We start from the raw sequence: 20,486 nt of genomic DNA, 5'->3' as shown, positions 1-20,486 counted from the left end.
TTATACGCCATCTACATTGCTCAAGGCTTGTGTTTTATTTGTATTATTTCCCAGATGCCAGTCCACTTCCAACTAGCACCAACTCTTGGCACCAGCAAGGTTTTCTATTAAACCTGGTGTCCACCTGAAGGAAACATCCTACTAGGACAGCTAGAAGGAAGCTTTGTATATTTTTCTGATTTCTCTATCAATCGCCTTGACCATACACATGGATGAGTAACTACCTCACAAGTGTATATTGTTGCTAATTTCTGTAGATACAGCAGACATCTATTTCAGTGGAAAATATAAAGCTTTGGACTGACATGGGACTTGGGGGAGAAAGAACAATGAAAGACAGGGTGACTGCCTGAAGTGCAGGAGCTAAAAGCTTTTTCCTTCACAACAAGAGCAGAATCAAGTAATAATTGCAGTTTCCACGGAGATAGGGAACTTGAGGGATCAGAAAGCTCAATTGGCAGTGAAATGGGTTGGAAACAACTCCCCACCAGCTTGAGAAGGAAAAGGGATAAAAATATACATGAAACCCAGAGGAGGCTTTTTCCTAGCACAAGACACACTCCCCTACCTTCCTAAATAATGGACCAGCTCTGTTCAGTTTGATCTCTGACAGTAGCCCTTGAATACCAAGGAACTGGTAACTACTACATAAAGTAGGAGCTCAGTCCATTTCCTTACACATCTAGAGAGTCAAAAATTAGTGTCTATTCACAGAAAGAAAAGGATGGGAAATTTCTTAGTGTTTCAGAATTTTCTTTCTGAAGGGGAAAGAGACGGCCTCATTATCACTAGTAACCTTTGACCCTCCCCTTAAAATTCTCCAAGGACTACGTTTAAGCCCCATTATAATTACACTGAATAGATCAACAATTTCAAATGAAATTTTGAAATGCCTCTCTCACGATGGTAGACAGCGTGCAGTACAATGCACAGTACAGTGCTGTTGATTAAAAAATTGCATTCCCCCACCCAAAAGAAAACATTTCATATTCATATGAATGGGAAACTGAGTTCTCAATTCCCACTCTTGGGGACAAATCCTACTACTTTTAAATAGATCACTATACTTTATTATGAAGGAAAATTGAAGAAAATGAACTGAACTGATGAAAGTTTATCTGAGCCTGCATCATACTATACATGAATCAATGCTACAGACTGGTCCTATTTCACTGAGGAGTCATCAGTTGCAGTGGAAGATTCAATCAGTGCCAAAAGTGGGATGAACTGATATCAAAGTTATCAATGCATTTTTTAAAACAATGTTATTTACTGTAATTCAATCCACAGTGCCTCAATTCTGCTGTATTCTCTTACCTTTTATAGCAGTCACCCTTTTAATAAGAGGTGAGGTAAGAATGTAATTTGTACTATCCATAATTAGAGCCTTGCGCGGATACAAAAATGCGTATCCGCACATGATCCACAAAAGTTGTCGGTGGATATCTGAATCCGCAGATGCAGATATCCATGGATTTGCAAGGCTCTAATTTACAGCTCCATAGTTCACCATGCAGCAGTGACCAGTGGTGCTGGAACCCGGGGGGCCAGGGCACTTCCACTTTTCACCAGGGCAGACCCTGCCCCCTTCACTTCTTCCCCGCAAGATGAGAAGTGACCCCTGCCGGGGAACCTGGGCAGCAGTGGGGAGCTGCAGCGGACCCTCAACCTGCCTATTGTGGTGGTGGTGGTGGGAAGAGGGGGGTTGCACAACGGTGGCTCAGAGCAGCCCCTGGCTTGTGTCCCCACCCGGCTGATGGCAGGTTGAGGGTCTGCAACTCCGCACCAGCTCCCTGCCCTGCTCCAGCCACGGTGTGGGGGCCTTGAAGCTGCAGCCCACCCATGATAAGAGCCGGGCGGGCAACTGTGAGGAGCCAGCATGCAGTTGCAGACTCTCTACCTGCCCTGGGGAACGTAGGGGCGGTGGGGACACAGGCTGGGGGCTGCTCGGGCCCCCCACCCAGGGCAGGTGGAGGGCCGCTGCGGCTCCCCACAGCTGCCCGCCTGGCTCTTATCATGGCCAAGCTGCAGCTCCGAAGCCCCCGCCGCCAGCCAGAGCCAGATCGGGGAGAGCCATGTGGGTAGTTGTGAGGAGCCGGGGTCCCTCCACTTGCCCTTGGTGGGAGACCTGGGGGCTGGTAGGGGGCTGCTTTCAGTCCCATCCCATTCTGGGCAGGAGGGCGAGCTCCCCAGCCCCCCACTTTTAGGAAGGCTCCAGTGCCCTTGACAGTGATGCAGGGCTCTGCCAAGCCCCCAACCGCCGCCCACTTCTCCCCGGACACCGCTTGCCCCACCACCTGCTCCTTCCCCCACCATCCCTCGTTCCCCACTCTGGGTAGGAAGGCTACACTCCTGGGCCCTTGCGTGTCGCGCCACCCTCCGAGGGGGGAGGGGTTGGAAGCTCAGACACCCCTAGGCAGCTGCAGGAGCAGTAATGCATGCAGACCAGTCCCAGGCAGAGAGTGTCGATAACTACTCTCCCCCTCATAGCACAGGGTCCTTGCTGCCTGCTAATTTAAATCACACACCATACCTCTTTTAAAATGGCACTAGGCTCACTCCCTTCTAGGAGTTGTAGTTTACCTCCTCCGTCCAAGCAAGCTGGGGACTACAACTACCAGAATACCCAGTGGGCTATACCCGCTGCTGTGCAATTCAGAGAGCGGAGCTGGAGCCTGGGGGCTGGGTAACAGCAGCAGCTACTCCATTCTGGTGAATCTGTTATGGTCAGAGCCCTGTGTGGATATACAATTTGTATCTGCATCTGAGCGGCTATCCAAAAAAGTGGTCCATGGATTAAAGCAGATACCCATGGATTTGCAGGGCTCTATCCATAATCCTGTTTTCTCTCTATAAACGTTAGCACCACTGTGAGAAAAGATGACTGAGGAGCAGAAACTGACAAAAGACAGCAGGAGGTTCTGCAAAGTTTTGTGAAATAACTAAATCCAATACCTTTGTGAGTGCTGTAAAGGGCTGCAAATGTCACCATGAAGAAGGTGGTGGAGTATTTGCCAGCATTAACCAGATGAGGAAAGGCCCGTTTGGTGTCACGGTAACGGCGCAGGCACTGGATAAAACGCAACCAAGCAGGGATGCACTGGACAACTGCTCGCACACCGTAGGAGTAGCTGTTACAAATCTGATCACCTACAAGAGAAGAGATGTTTCAGTGGACATGGAAACAAAATACTTAATTTCTTCTCTCATTCCCTTCCAATTGTTTCACTTCCTCTACCTTCCTTGAAGTGATGAGTGAAACTAAGCTTTTGGAAGCAGCAATTGTAATATCCTAAGCAACGGTGCAATTCACAATGCTTTGCACTTGCATCTATATTTAGCATCTCAACATTTTCAATCCCACAACCAGGTGTTTCAGTCAAGGAAAGGTGATCCAAACCCCTTTCCTTCAATAACAGGAGAGATCACTGCTCGGGTTTAAAGAGAGACAGCTGAAACAACACACTGCAGTTAGAAAATTTTAAAACCTAGTATTGTTACACATAGCAAGTAAGATTACTATCAATGAAAGCATAGGGGAAAAAATCTTTTGTTTTATTTTATTTACTTTGTGCATTTGATAGCACCGTGTATACTTAATTTCAATGTTTCTCCTGTTTGTGTGGATCTCGCCATGTAGATTTCAAGTTGAATGTGTCCCTTTAATTATAACTATCAACCGATTTGAGTTGGTTTCCTAATATGGTCACATCACCAATTAGCATAAGAAAATCCCATTTTTAGGGGTGCAATGATTTTTGCCAATAAGTAACGGGGAAAAGGCAGAAAAATCGACGAGTTAAGTGTAAATTCCAAAGTCTGTTACATTCTTACACAAGTGAATATCTAGTCATTTATGGCTTAATTTCCAAAATGTGCTCAGCACTCCTGAAAAACATCAGGTGATCAATATACAGAATTTGTTCACTCCCTCAGATCGATCAATCAGTATTTCTTCCAGGGGAAACTGTGTTCTTATTCCACTTTTTAGTTTGATGCAGAAAACTTTAGTATACACAGTTTTTTGTTTTAAACAGTTTAATTTAATTCTAATGCTTACAGGGAAAAGACCCTCAGAATGCAGCCTTAATACAACCAGGTGGAAGGTTCTGAAGTAGGCAAGACTGGAGGAATAGAAAGTAATGCTAATGTATGCAGAAAACAGGCTTCAAGTTCTCTCAATATATGCTGAAGGCCCACTGTCAAAATGATTTGTCAGTGGTTACTGGTTAAAATGGAAAGACAATGACTGTGGACTCGTCCAGAGGCATAAGATAATGTTTTGCCATGGGGAAGACCAGAGTTAAAATTTAGATATCGTCTCTTGCTCTCCAAGCTAGTAATGATGTGGAGGCAGTGTGCATAGCCCTTGTCTCTCTCAATGCCAACTGTAATTGAATAATGAATGGCACCAATGAGCTCTGAGAAAGTTCCTGCCATTCCATCCAGAAGAAAAGACAACATTGAAACATAGGACCTGGAAGAAATAGTCTGGAAAGCACAGATCAAACAGAAAGGAACCCACACAATTGTATTAGGAATATGGAAGACCCTCAGGAGAAGAGCCCTTAGGGGAAAAAATCCTCATGAGACTATTTCCCCATAAACCCTGAATGCTTGGTAATCAGCTTTGCAATGCTTCTATGAATCACTAACACTAAGCAGCAACAAAAGGCTAATTGTGATTGCATGGTTGGAAAAGAGTCTGAAAAACTGCCAGCCAAGCCTGGAAAACTGCTGTGTCTTTCCTCTGCCAAAGAACACCTCAAAATCTTGGCAAACAAGTTTTGAAAAACACAGGTCATCCCAGTCACAGAAGCAGGTTATACCAGACGAATGGATTGGAAAATAGGGCAGTAAGGGATGGGAGAATAAAATTTCTAGGGCTGTGTTTTATGATGGGATGAGTTTCCTATGTCACTGGGAGAATTTTTGCTAAAGGACAGAAAGATAATCTGCCTATTGAAATGTTCAGTTTGTATCAATGTTCCTGGACTATTGGGCAAAGTGTTCATACATATTTGTTACCATCACATCTTCATCACTACTATACCTGTATCTGCCAACAGTCCGGCACTGTTGTCCCACTGGAGCTCAAAGCTGTAGAAACAGATCATGTACTCCAGGTCCATAAGTATCACAGCCAAGCTGTTGAGCTGATCGGCCAGCCAGAAATCTGCGAAGCCTACCTTATGGAAGGGGGCTGTGAACACCCGGAACTGGGAATTAAAACAGCATGAAGTTAGCATGAAAGATATTAATAGAGCAGACTGACAGTACAGTGGCAGGAGATGAGACTGTGCTGAATTAACATGAAATATCACACTGCTCCCCCCAAAGATCTGCCATTTCATCACTCCTCCTGGCATAGAACTTCCCCGTCGCTCACAAGAACTGAGCATAACATTTCCTCTTTCAGACATCCATTTCCTCCCCTTGTGTTCAGTTATTCACAGCCTTTCCCTTCTGGCTGGCCTGAGTTTTTTAATCTCTTCAAAGCGAGAGCCAAGATTCTCCAAAGAAACTCACAATCCCCACTTAAGAGTGTGCTATGTAACCAATCTTTCCCAATCTATGACACTGACAATAGCTTCTGACCCCTCCTCCCCAGTATTTCCACCATAACCACTTGCACATCTTAGTATGCTTCTTCCCCATTCCACACCAGACACCCACTAGGTCCAGGACCACTATCTTGGCCTCTAATCTGACCTTGACTGAGATTCGTATACCAACCCCTAAGACCATGTGTCTGCAGTGTTCAACCTTAATGTAGGGCCCCCAAATCCCTCAAGAGTTTAAAGGGTTACATTAAAAAAGCAGAGGAAATTTTAACTGTCAAATATTAATCAGACTCCCTCTCCATCCCAGCCTACTTTCCCTCCAAGGCTTGACAGCAGTTACACTCCTTTCAAAGCAGGCAATGTTCATGCTCCGTTACCTTTGATTACAACTGACCCTGACTGGTTAGTTATAGTAACTAAAAGATAACACCAGTATTGTCCTGCAGTTCAGACATTTATGAAGCTTTCTATTAAGAAAACACTGGGTAAAACTGATCTGTAGAGGAGTAAAAGGTTTCTACTATTAATATGCAGGGCAGACACTGGAAGAAAACAGAACACAGCACATCAGGGCTTTGCTCAAGTCTCTCCACTGGCTCCTAGTCAGTTTCTGATGCCAGTTTAAGACTTTGGTCCTAATCTTCAAAGCAATGAATGGATCAAGCCACAGCTACTTTAAAGACTACATTTCAGTGTGTGAACTAGAGACACAGCTGTGTTCCTCTAGGACAATGCACATCACAAAGCCCAAGAAGAAGCACATGAGAGTTAGGGACAATCGTTCTCAGCTGAAGGGTTCAGCTATGTGGCAATACTGGCATCTGATCTGGAGGCCTGTGCTAGGTAAATGGGTGAATCAAGCACCACGTCGCTGCTCTACATATCTCAGGTAAACTGCTCGAGCCCTAGCAGAATGAGCTCTAATATGGCCAGGAGGGATCTTTCCTGGCTAACTCATAAAAAATTCTTATGTAGTCAGAACCCCTCTTTGATAATATCTGGGTGAACATAAATTGCCCCTATAGCTATTCTTTCATGTGGTCTGTTTGCTTTTTGGCCTTACATATAGTTAAATGTACTGTATTATTTTGCAACATTAAGGTCATCTTGCATTTTGTGAGCCATCTCTCCTTAAGAGACCTCAAGCCTGTAGGTGTCAGTTCACTATGCCTTACTGAGTTCACAGCCAAAGTGCTATTATACACAAAGTTTTTGTTCTTTCACTATATCAGTTTAGACAGAGAGGTGATTAATTCACTACAACCTCTAGCATGGACACAGGTACACCCATATAAAGATGCTTATAACATACAGCAAATTTCAATAAATTTGGACAGAAATAAAGAAAAACTATTCTGATGCAAATGCCATACCAATGTCACTGTTCACACAATGGGTGGATTATACCACAATCTATTTCTAAATAGATATAGTGAAAGCGGTAAAAAAGTTGTGTATACCAGCCCAGAGAGTTGTCCAAAGGCACAGAATATACTGGATGAAGCTAATGAAATACATAGTTTTGAATTTGTACCCAAGATAAATAAATGGGACTAAGTGTCTATTGTTAGTGTCAAAATGGGCAATGAGATTTGTGCATTAGAAACCTTTTGTATAAGTGGCTTCTCTCCTTTAGATTCCAATTAGTCACAAGGGGCAAGCTTTTCTGATTCACGTAGATGTGTCAACCTCCAAGGTTTCTTACAAAGAAAACTATTAACTAGATTGCACCTGTGAACTCTGGTTATTGCAGTAATAATTGCAGAAGTTGCTTTTTTATATTTTAATAGTTTTGCTAGCTCAATTCATTTCATTATTGTGTTATCTCCGCTTGCCACCATCACTCCCAATGTAGTCCATCAACTAGTCTTTGTTCATTAACTTACACACAGCAGTTGCAATGCTTAATGTGAAGCAAAATGTGCAATCTGTCTGCTAAGAAGCTGTGCAGGTAACCTGCCATGCATGAATCAGAGCTTGTTATTTCAGTGATGGGGGACTACAGGGGGGAAAAAAGTCTCATTTACTACCTTATGGGCACAACTGTGTGAGGTCCTTTGACTTTGTGCAGAATTTCCAAAGCTGCTGTCATTGCGAAGACTTCGAGTGCTTCCTTTCTAGCTCTATCATGCCAATATGTTTCACTGTGCCTATCCTAGTGGTGCCACAATAATGCTATAATTGAGAGACTGGAACCCACACAATCACTCCCCACAGAAATAAAACCAATTATAGTTCCTTTTATGGAAAAAAGTGTTGTATTCCCTTCAAGAACTAATATTGGTCTGGAAAACCCCGCCTTTGTGTCAGAGTGAAATATAACTAGTTTATGTTGCAGAGCATCTGGAGGTGAGAGATGTCTTCTGTTCCTCAACGGAAGGCAAAAACTGAACCAGGATGGACCCTAATAAACTCCCTGCTAATTTATTTCCAATGGGGATGGAGTGTGGGAGGGGGAGGCTGGAGACTAGCCTAGCTTCCCTCAGATAAGGCGGCAGTAATACAGGTGGCCAGGCTAGGGACTGAAGAAAGGAGGGGAGGAGAAAGGAGCAAGATTGCATCTGAAAAAGCACTTGTGAGTAAGAGAGAGGGTGATCTGTTGAATGATGAAAGGGAAAAGGAAAAGAAGGGAGCATAAAAGGAGCAGGGACTCAGCATGTTAAAACTATTAGAAAATTGAACCCTTAAAGATTAAAATAAGATGTATATAAACAAAATCTGAATACACTTAATGTCTACTTGTATATGCATATACATGTTCATGCTGAAAACCAATTTTATGTCTTATCTTTGAATTGTTCCAGATAGCACCATTTAAAAAATATTTAGCAAGTGTTAGCAAAATAATTCCACAGAGGAGGATACTCCAGGACCCACCTATACGGCCTTAATCCTCCCTCCTGCAAATCACTCAGTATTTTTACAGTGCAAATTGAGCAAAAAATTATTTAGCCAGAAAATTTCAAGTCTTCTAAGAAGCCCAGACAGAACCCAAGCCTTCACAGCAGTAACAGCAAGAGTGAAAAGATGACAGAATCAATCTGATTAAAAGTAATGAAAATTAAAGGGTGTGTGGGCATATGGTGTGGCGGCAGGGGTATATGCATTCTGGGAAAAACTGGAAAGAGATCCCTGGGTCAAGATGGCTGAAAACTACTGGTTTGATGTTTACATTTATAATCTTAATATTGCATTAGCATATGTTTCCATTCATTTTTTACAGATTTTTGTTACTAGGGAAACAATAGCCAATACTAAAATATTAATCTCTCTCATTCAGAACAAGTATAGAAAAGAAATGTTGAAAAAGTAGTTTCAACTAGTTATTATAAAAGGAAAGTTACCTCAGCTATAGTCTGCCACCCATGAATACTCTATTTGAGTATTGGCCCATTTTCAGTTTGGGCAAACAGCATTCTGTCAGTTTTGCTTTGCAGCCCTTTGTAATGTTACCCAAACTACTTTGCTAGGGAAGAGATACAGTGAGCATGACTGAGACATGAGGAAAGCTATATGGTACATTTGTATGTGCATGCATACACCACATATGCTTATTTTTGTGTGTGTGTACATACCCTTGGTATGAAGAGCATAACAGAAATAGTACAAAGACTGAGAGTAACTTCTGTAACTCTATGCTCAACAAATACACATCTAATTCTTTACGCACGGACTTGCTTGAGTACTATTGAATCAAAGCATGCATAAAATTGTGTGGCCTACACTTCCAAGTCTGAAAATTAGTGATGTATTTGGACACACTTCAACTACTTAAGTTCAATTAGCCACATCAGTTTCTCTTGAATTTGTACGAGGTTCCAGACTTACCAACAGTTTGAGCAGCCAAAACCGGGACTTGTAATACAAAGTTTTGGTGGGGTTGATGAGGAAAAGCAACATGAATCCATACAAGATGAGTGGGTTCACCTGCATAGGGACATGGGTGAATTTGCCATATATACATGCCAGCAGGCTCAAGCACCACAACATCCCAAGGAATCCAGCAATCTAATAAAAGATGGAGGAGAGAAACGAAGTTAAGAAAATTCTGAATTCCATATTATAGAGCCCAAGGAAGAGTTGCTTTCATCACTATAATCAAATCAGTAAAAAGAAAAGGAGTGCTTGTGGCACCTTAGAGACTAACCAATTTATTTGAGCATAAGCTTTCGTGAGCTACAGCTCACTTCATCGGATGCATACTGCAGAAGACATTATATACACAGAGACCATGAAACAATACCTCCTCCCACCCCACTCTCCTGCTGGTAATAGCTCATCCAAAGTGACCACTCTCCCTACAATGTGCATGATAATCAAGGTGGGCCATTTCCAGCACAAATCCAGGTTCTGTCTGTCCCAGAAGTCACCTACTACAGGACAGGCCTAACAAAGAAAATAACAGAACGCCACTAGCCGTCACCTTCAGCCCCCAACCAAAACCCCTCCAACGCATTATTAAGGATCTACAACCTATCCTGAAGGATGACCCAACACTCTCACAAATCTTGGAAGATAGGCCAGTCCTTGCCTACAGACAGCCCCCCAACCTGAAGCAAATACTCACCAACAACCACATACCACACAACAGAACCACTAACCCAGGAACCTATCCTTGCAACAAAGCCCGTTGCCAACTGTGCCCACGTATCTATTCAGGGGACACCATCACAGGGCCTAATAACATCAGCCACACTATCAGAGGCTCGTTCACCTGCACATTCCACAAATGTGATATATGCCATCATGAGCCAGCAATGCCCCTCTGCCATGTACATTGGTCAAACTGGACAGTCTCTACGCAAAAGAATAAATGGACACAAATCAGATGTCAAGAATTATAACATTCATAAACCAGTCGGAGAACACTTCAATCTCTCTGGTCACGCAATTACAGACATGAAGGTCGCTATCTTACAACAAAAAAACTTCAAATCCAGACTCCAGAGAGAAACTGCTGAATTGGAATTCATTTGCAAATTGGATACTATTAATTTAGGCTTAAATAGAGACTGGGAGTGGCTAAGTCATTATGCAAGGTAGCCTATTTTCCCTTGTTTTTTCCTACCCCTCCCCCACCCCCCCAGACGTTCTGGTTAAACTTGGATTTATGCTGGAAATGGCCCACCTTGATTATCATACACATTGTAAGGGGAGCGGTCAGTTTGGATGAGCTATTGCCAGCAGGAGAGTGAGTCTGTGTGTGTGTGTTGGGGGGGGGAAGCTGAGAAAACCTGGATTTGTGCTGGAAATGGCCCACCTTGATTATCATGCACATTGTAGGGAAAGTGGTCACTTTGGATGAGCTATTACCAGCAGGAGAGTGAGTTTGTGTGTGTGTGTTTTTTGGGGGTGGTGGTGGTGAGAAAACCTGGATTTGTGCTGGAAATGGCCCACCTTGATTTTCATACACATTGTAAGGAGAGTGGTCTCTTTGGATAAGCTATTACCAGCAGGAGAGTGAGTTTGTGTGTGTGGTTTTTGGAAAAGGGGGGGGGGGGCGAGAAAAACTGGATTTGTGCTGGAAATGGCCCACCTTAATTTTCATACACATTGTAAGGAGAGTGATCACTTTAGATAAGCTATTACCAGCAGGAGAGTGGGGTGGGAGGAGGTATTGTTTCATGGTCTCTGTGTATATGTCGTCTTCTGCAGTTTCCACAGTATGCATCCGATGAAGTGAGCTGTAGCTCACGAAAGCTTATGCTCAAATAAATTGGTTAGTCTCTAAGGTGCCACAAGTACTCCTTTTCTTTTTGCGAATACAGACTAACACGGCTGTTACTCTGAAAGAAATCAGTAACACATCAGTAACCTCCTTTTCTTGACTTAAGAACATCCTACAGGGTCAGACCACAGGGCCATCTAGTCCAGTAGCCTGTCTTCTGACAGTGGCCAATGCCAGGTGCTTCAGAGGGAATGAACAGAACAGGAATCATCAAGTGATCCATCGCCTGTCACCCATTCCCAGCTTCTGGCAAACAGAGGCTAGAGACACCATCCCTGCCTATCCTGGCTAATAGCCATTGATGGACCTATCCTCTATGAATTTATCTAGTTCTTTTTTGAACCCTGTTATAATCTTGGCCTTCACAACAATCTCTGGCAAAGAATTCTACGGGCCGACTGTGGTTTGGGTGAAGAAATACTTCCTTTTGTTTGTTTTAAACTTGCTGCCTATTAATTTCATTTGGTGACCTCTAGTTCCTGGGTTATGAGAAGGTGTAAGTAACACTTCCTTATTTAATTTCTCCACACCAGTCATGATTTTGTAGACCTCTACCATATCCCCTCCTTAGTCGTGTCTTTTCCAAGCTGAAAAGTCCCAGGCTTATTTATCTCTCCGCATATGGAGGCAGCTCCATACTTCTAATCATTTTTGTTGGCCTTTCCTGAACCTTCTCTCGATAGTTATGTTACCATTCATTCCAAGGAAACAGGATGATTTATTCTGCTGATGTTTAAAATGCACCGTGGCTCTTGTGGCTTGTTATGCTTACCTCAAAGAGATGCTGATGGGATAAATTGCTGCGGGGATTGAGTTCAAAGATGAGGACATGATTCACTCCAGCCTGCCTCCAGCCATATGTATTGATGCCCAGGAGGAAGAGGAATTCTATCAGGAGAAAGCCACCTCGATAGATTCTCACCAGTGGCCACACATTTGGTCCCTCTATAAAAAACACACCTGCCAGAGAGAATTTAAGTGCATAATCATATCATACATGCCATGTTGCAGGCCAAAACAATTCTCTGCTTCTTTATGCTGATCCTAAGGTAAAGAGCAGATAATATACATACCCCACAAGAAAGGGGTAGTACTCTTAATCCAGAGCCTCATAGTCTAGCTAGTAGAACACAGTGGGGAGACAAGACCCTTTGCCCTAAATCCAGATTGAAGTTCTGACTCGCTTTGTTCTTGGGGATGGGAGAAGATCTGTCACTTGACCTCAGCCAAACAAGAGAAGTTGCATGTGGTGGTCTGAGTTTCCTCTTTTTTGCCAAATGATCAAAGTTAAGCTTTATTTGGTATTAAACAGTACACCTGTCTTCCCAAGCCTCACCTCATAAGTAAAATTTAAGATGGTCAAACATCAGGGATTCATAGATTATTACACCAGAAGGAACCACTTTGATCATCTAATATAACTCCTACTGAATAGCACAGGCCATAGGACTTCCCCAAATTAATTCCTTTTTGATCTAGAGCAGATCTTTTAGAAAAAACCCATTCAATCTTAGGTTTCCAGTGATGGAGAATCCACCACAATCCAGGGTAAATTGTTCCAATGGTTAACTGTCCTCACTGTATTTTAAGTCTCCTTTTACCCCAATTTGTTTCTGCCCCAGCTTAGAAGAAAATATTACATTTTTGTATGACTACTTCTGAACATGCCAGTGATTACTAGCTCTGCTCCATCTCCCACTCAGGCCATCAACAACATCCTACTCCCTTACTGGTAGGCATCATGTGAAACTGAAGCATTGGTACCAGCAGGAATTGTAACTAGAAGAAGCTGAACATTCTTCCAAGTTTGTGGTTAAACAAAAAAATTCTCAAAGCCTCATTTTTTCTCTGCAAATGGAGGAACAAATATTTTAGCCTCAGACCAAGCCAATGAAATACAATACACACTATTTAAACCAGGGCTAAATCTGTCTATTCACTAAATTCAACACACTGTAGTGAGGTTGGTGAAATGCAGATTGCCATTTGAGGTGCAGTAAAAACACATGGGTCTTCAAAAGCTTGTAGGACTGAACAAAGGGAGCAATCAACTCTTTAAACTAGAAGCTTTATCTTTGTCCAGCCCAGGCAACCTTGTAAAATTTTACCCTCTTGATTGCCCAAGGCAAGGTTTGTTACTGATGGGTGAGTTAAATTGGTTTTTTTAATCAATTTCAGTTTCATTGAATATTCCCTTCTCCCTCCTGCTCCTTCCCAATCTTTTATTTATTTATTTATTTAATAGAAAGGCTGGACAGGAGCACCCAATTTAACTGCTCTGTGTCAATTAATTTTTTTCCACCGCACCGTCTTATTCAATTCCTCTCTAAACTAAATAGCACCAATCTTTTCAGTCTCTCCACATGAAATGGTCTCTAATCATTTTCATTCATCTGGCCGACATTCATATTGCTTGGAATTACTGAGATAGAAATTATGGATAAGGAGGAATTATACAAATATTGTCCCTTAGCATTATCGCTCTTGGATATAAATTTAAACAGGTTTCAGGTAACACAGAGCCAAATCAGCAGAAGTCTAATTAGCATACAAAAGGATTTTACTAAAAATGTCCTGAAGAGGGTGACAGCTAAGTTAGTTTATGGTAGGAACAGTGAAAATATACATCTGAACTTTATTTTGAGCCAGGGGCATGCAAGATCAGGGGGTTGCTTGCAAATAAAGGGAAGAAACAATTACACATAGAAAGGGACAGACAGTGGATATCAACCTGTTTGCTCTGGGCAAAGCAGACCCAAAAGTATTGAACTGGAAACACTATGAAGAATTATGATGGAGCATCATGAGAATAAATTACACTTATCAATTCTTGGTAAAAGGCAAGGATGAGTGGGGATCTTGCCCCATTAGGTGTACCAGAGCTAGGACAGAACCTGAGAACCACAAGTGGGAGAGAGTTTGAGGGGTCTATTTGTTAAGTCTTAAAAAAATCTAATTGCCATGCAAAATTACAGCACCATATAAATAGTGAAAATTGTTATGCATCAGTTTTCACCATTATTTTCTGTATAATTTCAGTTGGCCTAGGAGTCAGTCTCTGCCTGTATTGAAGAAGGGACGACAAGTCTGACAACAAATCAAGAACAGTTTATTGGAGGTCTAACCAAAAACCACTTTCAACCGTTTCCTTTTTATTTCCAGTGTTATGGATGATTCTGCTCATGAAAATGAAGCACTATTAGGACTGGCCTGAACTAGATAGTGTTGTGGGCTGATAACATGTAAAATCCTCCCTATATTGCTCTGTCAATGCACTCTAAGCTTGACCTGCAACTCTGTTGTTACTGCAGTTCTGACTTCTCGAGAAGAGACGGTCCTTTATGGCAAAATATGTAGCACCAGTACGGATAGAAGATTGTTTCTACATTGGTGAGAACATATTCATACACTTGGGGAGCACCATCAACCAGGATGGTGGAGCAAGCCAGGATATCCGGAACAAAATCAATAAAGCCAGGAACACCTTCAGGAGCTTAAATACAGTCTGGAAATCATCAAAATACAACACAAAAATCAAACTCAGAATTTATCAGAGTTCCGTACTTTCAACATTCAAGAATGCTGGGGAATGAGAAAGTATGACATGTCTAAACTGTCTTCATTCCATACAACCTGCCTCAGAAAAATCCTCCGTATCTTTTGGCCCAGAACAATCTCAAACCAAGATCTATTGACACAGTGCAGCCAAGAGGATACGAGCACCATCAGTGCCAGGAGGCAGTGGAGATGGATTGGCAGCGCGCTTCAGATAGAAACTGATTCCATCACCAGAGTAGCAATAATATGGACACCTGAAGGCAAGCAAAAACGAGTCCACCCGAAAACATGGCAAAGAGCTGTGGAAGCCAAGTTGAAAAACCTGGGGCACAGCTGGGGAACCATTGAAAAAACCTGCCAGAAACAGAGAAGTGGAGGATCTTCGTTGCTGCCCTAAACGCCAGAGGCGTAATGGGAACATGATGATGATGTAGCACTTTTGTGGTGTGTGTAAATGAAGACTAGTATAAGAGCACCATGATAGTGTTTACTGGTTACCCCCAGATTTCTATGGTCAAAGAGTGAGTTGAAAGGCTTGCCTTACTAACCTGCTATTCACCTCGCTCTAATACTTCAGGTCAGACCAATTACTAAAGTCAATAACACCACATATTTAGCTGTTACACCTTCATCAACTGACACTTAGTAGGCAAGTTAAAGCTATGGTACAAGAGGCATTCAATATGTTAACAGATGAGAGGTTCTCTCTGTTCTGATGCCCCCAAGGGGGTCACAACCTGCTTCAGTTCTTTTCTGTTCAGGTTCTGATATTGCATTTATCAACATGCAATCATGGGTCTCTCTCTTAGAAATCCTGTTCAAATATGTTGCGAAATGGAAGTAATTAGAGTCAGGGTTTTTCTCCTCCCCAGGAACCTCCTATCATTTGAATGCTCTAGCTTTATCCCTGTACTCTGAAAATGGTACAAACTATGAATTAGCAACTTCACTTCACTAATGTATTAACAAGTTCCATATTCACTAACATCTTATGAAAGATGCTAATATAGAAAAGCTAACACCACATGGATATTTCATGGTATCCAAATACACTGGTCTGTCCTATTACCACCTTCCATATTTTTACAAGTGAAGATGATCCTTGCTATAGTAAGAAAATTTGCTTGTCATGAGGCATCGTGTAAAACTGTACTTGTTAATAAGTAACAAACCATACCCCTGCTTCAATGTACTTTCAAAGCCATACAGGCTCTCAGGAGCTATAAAACATTAGATACTGCAGCAAACAAGATGTGACATGGAAAGGGGTCATGCCCCCATAGGAGTTAGTGAAGGACAGTCTACCCTATTAAAAAGACACTCTCTGGTTCCACTTGCGATAGCTGCAACCATTGTGAACTCCAGGTTACTCAAAAACCCAGCTCTCCAGATGCTGTTGATTTTTTAAAAATCAGACGGTACTGGTTAGTGTGTTTTGTAATTGAACTTCCAAGTTCTAATGCCTGCCCTGAGGAATTACAAATTTATAGCCTTGACATCTTGTTTATACCAAGTAGACTCACAAAACACTTTGGAAAATGTCAGCAAAGGAGCAATTTTTAAAATTAACTTTATAGCTGCAAATACCCATACAACTTTTATTTTCCCAACATTTGTAGAAACTCACAGGTTTCAGGTCATGTCTCCTGATGGAAGCACACTAATTCACATCAGTTTTGGTGCATATTTTTGACGATGAGGATTGTGGTCATGAATTCATTACTACCATTATAATGATTTTTCATTGTGAACATTGAAAATACACCAATTTCACATCTCAAGATAAATACAAACACACGGTTGGCTTTAATGGTAGTCCCAGCTCTCACAGAGATCAAATATGCAAGCTATAGACAGAAATGTGAAGACAATGCATGAAGTTGCATAAACACACACACTAAAAGAGACCCCTTGACACACAGAGGGTGGTAATAAGAGGAGGTTACTTACCTGAAACTGGAGGTTCTTGGAAACGTGTGGTTCCTATTTGTATTCCAAATATGAGTGCACATGCCCACCATGCACCAGAGCCAGAAGGTCTTCTTAGCAGTATCCCTTGACCCACATGTGCATCGTGCATCCCCTTGTGCTTGCAGCTGAGGGTACAATAGGCCAGGTGGATCAATGCTTCTCCAGTGACCCTTTTTCCAGTGAGTAGTCCAGTCCACAGCAGAGGGGATGGAAGATGGGTATTGGAATACAAATAGGGGCCACACCTCTCAAAGAACCTCTGGTTACAGGTAATTAACCTCTTCCTCCTCTTCAAGTGATGGTCCCTATGTGTGTTCCAAACATGGGTGAGTAGCAAGAAGTGATCAGTCTGGAGGTAGGTGCAAGGATGCGAGAGGAACTGCAGTCTGTAGTATGGCATGGCCCACTGCAGCATCCACAGCTGCCCCTTGGGTGACGGCATAGTGGGATGTGAATGTGTGTTGCTGCATGACAGATGTCTTGCCACGAGATGTCTGTTAGGCAGGCCAACCTGGCTGCTTGCACTGAGTGTGCTGTGACACCATCATGTGACAGTACATTGGATAGATTCACTGGGAAGAGAGGATTCAGCCCTTGGATTCGTCGGCAATGGTTACAAATATTTTCATTGATGCACAAACGGTGCGGGTCCTGTGGAGGCAGAATGCCAGTGCAAGGTGGACAACAAGGGAGTGCAGGATCCTGTCCGCATGAGACAGAAGACAGGTAGATGGACACACTGATTGAGGTGGAACGCTGACATGACCTTGGTAAGGAACTTAGGGTGTAGCTGTAAAGAAACTATCCTTGTGGAATATGGTACACCTCTACCCTGATATAACGCGACCCGATATACTGCGGGTTCGCATACAACGCAGTAAAGCTCCAACACGCTGCTCTGAGTTGGATAAGGGGCAGAGGGTCTCAGGGGTGGTCAGGGGCTCCCCCACCAGAGTCTGGGAGGCAGGAGCTCTGGGGGGGCACTTTTGGGGGCCCTGCAGTCCCAGAGTGGCCCAGGGGATTAGCGGGGGGCCGGGAGCAGCCCACTCCGCTTCCCTCCCCCCAGCCCCAGCTATATCACTTGGGGGAGGGGGCTTGGGGGAAGGGATCCCCCCCCCCCCCCGGCAGAAGCGGAGCAGCCCGGCCCCAACCCGCTCCACTCTGCCAGCTCCCAGCTGTGGCGTTCCGCTTCCCGCTGGAGGTGAGTGCGGGACCTTTCCCCAACCCCCCCGCAAGAGACACGGCTGGGTCTGGGGCAAGGAAAGCAGAGCGGGCTGGGGCCGCGTCGCTCCGCTTCCCGCCGCAGGTGAGTATGGGGTGGGGTGTCCTTTTTCCAATCTCTCTGCACTCACCAGCGGCGGGAAGTAGAGCAGCCCAGCCCCAGCCTGCTCTACTCTGCCAGCTCCCAACTGCAGTGCTCCGCTTCCTGCTGCCGGTGAGTATGGGGGGAGCGTCCTTTCCCCAACCTCCCCACTCACCGGCGGCGGGAAGCAGAGCGGGCTGGGGACACATTGCTCCACTTCCTGCCGCTGCCAGTGAGTGCCTGTCAGAGGGCGAAGGGTGTGGATAAGGGTCAGAACAGTCAGGAGACGGGGGGTTGGGTAGGGGGTGGGGTCGTCTCTGGAGGGGGCAGTGTGACAGGGTCAGGCCAGATGGCTACAAGAGAGTGGTCGAAGGTAGATACATTAGTTCCAGGTTAAGCAGGTCCCTTTTCCCTGGGTAAGAGAACAGGGACTATTCCAGAACACTCAGGAACTTTCTAGAACTAATTGAGGTAGGCAGGCTAATTAGGACACCTGTAGCCAATTGGAAGCTGCTAGAATTAATTAAGGCTAATCAGGACACCTGGTTTAAAAAGGCTGTCACTCCGGTTAGTGAGGTGTGCACATAAGGAGCTGGGAGTAAGAGGATGTGCTGCTGGAGGACTGAGGAGTACAAGCATTAACAGACATCAGGAGGAAGGTCCTGTGGTGAGGACAAAGAAGGTGTTGGGAGGAGGCCAAGGGGAAATAGCCCAGGGAATTGTAGCTGTCGTGCAGCTGTTCCAGAAGACACTCTAGAGAGCTGCAATCCACAGGGCCCTGGGCTGGAACCTGGGGTAGAGGGCGGGTCCAGGTTCCCCCCAAACCTCCCAACTCCTGACCCAACACAGGAGCTTCCACCAGAGGTGAAGGTCTCTGAGCTGGTCCCCGACCCACATGGTGGATCAGCAGAAACTGCGGGGATTGTTCTTACTCTTTTTTCCCCATGCTGGCCAGTGATGAGGTTATCTGAGTGAACGGCAGATTTGAGCCATGAAAGTGGCCAAACTGAGGGCTGCCATAAATCTCTGAGGTGAGCAAAATCTGCCAATAAGCGCAGGACCCACCAAGGTAGAGGAAGAACTTTGTCACTGCGGTCAGGGAACAAGGAACGGGGGGGAGGGGGGAGGCGAGTTTGATAGAACGCTGTCTCACCTAGAACGCGGTGAGATTTTTTTGTCTCCCGAGAACAGTGTTATGTCGGCGTAGAGGTGTGTGTGTGGGGGGGGTCAGCCATCATGGCCCCCAGTTCACTGACTTGTCTAGCTGAGATAATGGCCACTAAGAACATTACTTTCATGGAGAGATGGGAGAGGGAGCATGTTGCCAGTGGCTCGAAGGGTGGCTTTGTGAGGGTGGAGAGAACAAGATTCAGGTCCCAAGGGGCTGTGGGCTTGAGGACTAGTGGGAAAGTATTGAGACCACCTTTCATGAAAGAGATGGTGATAGGGTGCATAAACATGGAGGCACCATCCATAGGAAGAGGGGGAAGAAAAACATTAAGTGCTGCCAAGTGGACACGTATAGAGCTGAGAGCAAGGCCTGATATTTTGACATTGAGAAGGTAATCGAGGATGACAGATACGGATATCATACTCAGTGGATGGTGATGGCAGTGAGCCCATGAGGTGAATCCTTTCCATTCAGCTTGGTAAAAAGCCCCAGTGGATGCCCTTCTGCATGATAAGGATGTGTTGCACTTGGGTGGAGCATGCTCTGTCTACTCCTGAATCCCATCCAAAAACCAGACTGTGAGGTGAAGAGGGCCTGGATGGGGATACAGGAACCAGCCCCAATCTTGTGTAAGGAGGGCACAAAGACAGAGTGGCGTGCGGGTAGAGTCTCTGAGAAGGTCCATGAATCAAAACTGACAGGGCCAGAATGGGACTATGAGTATTATAGTAGTGCAGTCCTAGTGGATACTGCATAGCACTTGTGGGAGGAGGGGAATGGGGGGAAGGCATAGCGGAGGGGAGAAGAACATCACCCTATGAGTCCTCTGATGGCTCCCCTGAAACAATAAAGGGGCAACTTGCGGTTCTTGGGGGTAGGCGAAGAGACCCAAGCATGGGATGCTCCACTTCTGGAAGAGCTATCAAAAGGTTGCACTAGCAATTCTCACTTGTGGTTGAGGTACAGAATCCTGCTGAGCACGCCGGACAGGGAATTTTGGGAACCCAGGAGGTATGTCATTTGGAGCTTGAATTCACTAGCTTGTTAAGTTAGGTGTTAGTGGTGTTTGACCTTTTATTTTATAGTAACCAATTCTGATGTGTGTGCCTCGTTACTGATAATCACTTAAAATCTATCTTTCTGTAGTTAAACTTATTTTATTGCTTTATCTAAACCAGTGTGGTTTTGCAT

General features: G+C 44.2%; 1 protein-coding gene across 2 annotated transcripts in view; it reads right to left on the bottom strand.

Annotated features, from left to right (window-relative positions):
* The window catches only part of XPR1 (xenotropic and polytropic retrovirus receptor 1), a 238,174-nt gene that overhangs the window by 50,923 nt on the left and 166,765 nt on the right, over positions 1-20,486 (bottom strand). For both annotated transcript variants that reach the window (XM_084637868.1, XM_084637867.1), the window contains exons 8-11: positions 12,065-12,252; positions 9,393-9,572; positions 5,054-5,219; positions 2,956-3,150 (exon numbers count right to left, since the gene is read on the bottom strand). In XM_084637868.1, the coding sequence (XP_084493994.1) occupies positions 2,956-3,150; positions 5,054-5,219; positions 9,393-9,572; positions 12,065-12,252 (729 nt within the window). The remainder of the gene's footprint in view (positions 1-2,955; positions 3,151-5,053; positions 5,220-9,392; positions 9,573-12,064; positions 12,253-20,486) is intronic.

The sequence above is a fragment of the Lepidochelys olivacea genome (genome assembly GCF_965140295.1).
Source record: "Lepidochelys olivacea isolate rLepOli2 genome assembly, chromosome: 8".
Lineage (NCBI taxonomy): Eukaryota > Metazoa > Chordata > Testudines > Cheloniidae > Lepidochelys > Lepidochelys olivacea.
Note: the sequence above shows the minus strand (reverse complement) of the source record. Positions and strands in the feature narration are given on the sequence as shown.